Source organism: Centroberyx gerrardi, chromosome 3, assembly GCF_048128805.1.
Source record: "Centroberyx gerrardi isolate f3 chromosome 3, fCenGer3.hap1.cur.20231027, whole genome shotgun sequence".
Classification (NCBI taxonomy): domain Eukaryota; kingdom Metazoa; phylum Chordata; class Actinopteri; order Beryciformes; family Berycidae; genus Centroberyx; species Centroberyx gerrardi.
The window spans coordinates 26,568,261-26,568,962 of NC_135999.1; the positions used below are offsets into that span (position 1 = coordinate 26,568,261).

The 702-nt window shown below is 49.0% G+C and overlaps 1 protein-coding gene across 1 annotated transcript in view; it reads left to right on the plus strand.

The window, feature by feature from the left end:
- The first annotated feature begins 608 nt into the window (after positions 1 to 608).
- tmprss6 (transmembrane serine protease 6) overlaps positions 609 to 702 on the plus strand; it is a 16,742-nt gene continuing 16,648 nt past the window's right edge. Inside the window, exon 1 of the mRNA XM_071910631.2 lies at positions 609 to 701. Coding sequence (XP_071766732.2) covers positions 609 to 701 — 93 coding nt within the window. The remainder of the gene's footprint in view (position 702) is intronic.

The window sequence follows — 702 nt, forward strand, 5'->3', positions numbered from 1 at the left end:
AGGGTTGCTGTATTGCACAATGGGACTTCATGTTTGCATGGAAAATGAAAGGGGCTCTGTGGAATAAGCAGCCTGTGTAAATAGCCTAGCCCTGTTTTATTCCCATTGGATTCACCTGTATGGGAGCTGAGTGGGAGCATCTCTGTTGCTGGGTGTCGACTGCTGATGTCACCATACCTGCCTCCTACCTGCCTGACTGGCTGCTGCTTGCCTTACAGATGCAAAGATGCCCTGCAGCCTATACTGTATGATCATGCAACAAAATAACAAGAGGAAAAATGGACTCAGTTCATGTGTTAGCCTGTAAAATAAGGCTTTGTGGATTTATTTTGGTTTTATTCCATTCCGGGACATAGATGTAACCCCACTATCTATCTCTGCATTAGGAGCTTTGGGAAATATTGACCAACGTTTTCTTACCTTTGGACTTACAAACAGAGAGGGAGCCGTTCTCTGCCGCTGTCTGCCTGAGCAACATGTCTGGTTACGCACTCAGCAGAGACGCTCGATAAAATCTGCTGGGACTGGAACTTCTTCATCGATGAGCTTCCTCCCCCCACCGGACAGTGAGATGGTTTCTTAAGGAATGAGGGACGAGGAGTGACGTTATGGCGCTCGGGCACGGCTCTAAGAAGTCACGGTCATGTGACCTGGGGGTCGCGCCGCTGGACGATGGGGTCAGTAGTGCTGATGGAGAAACAG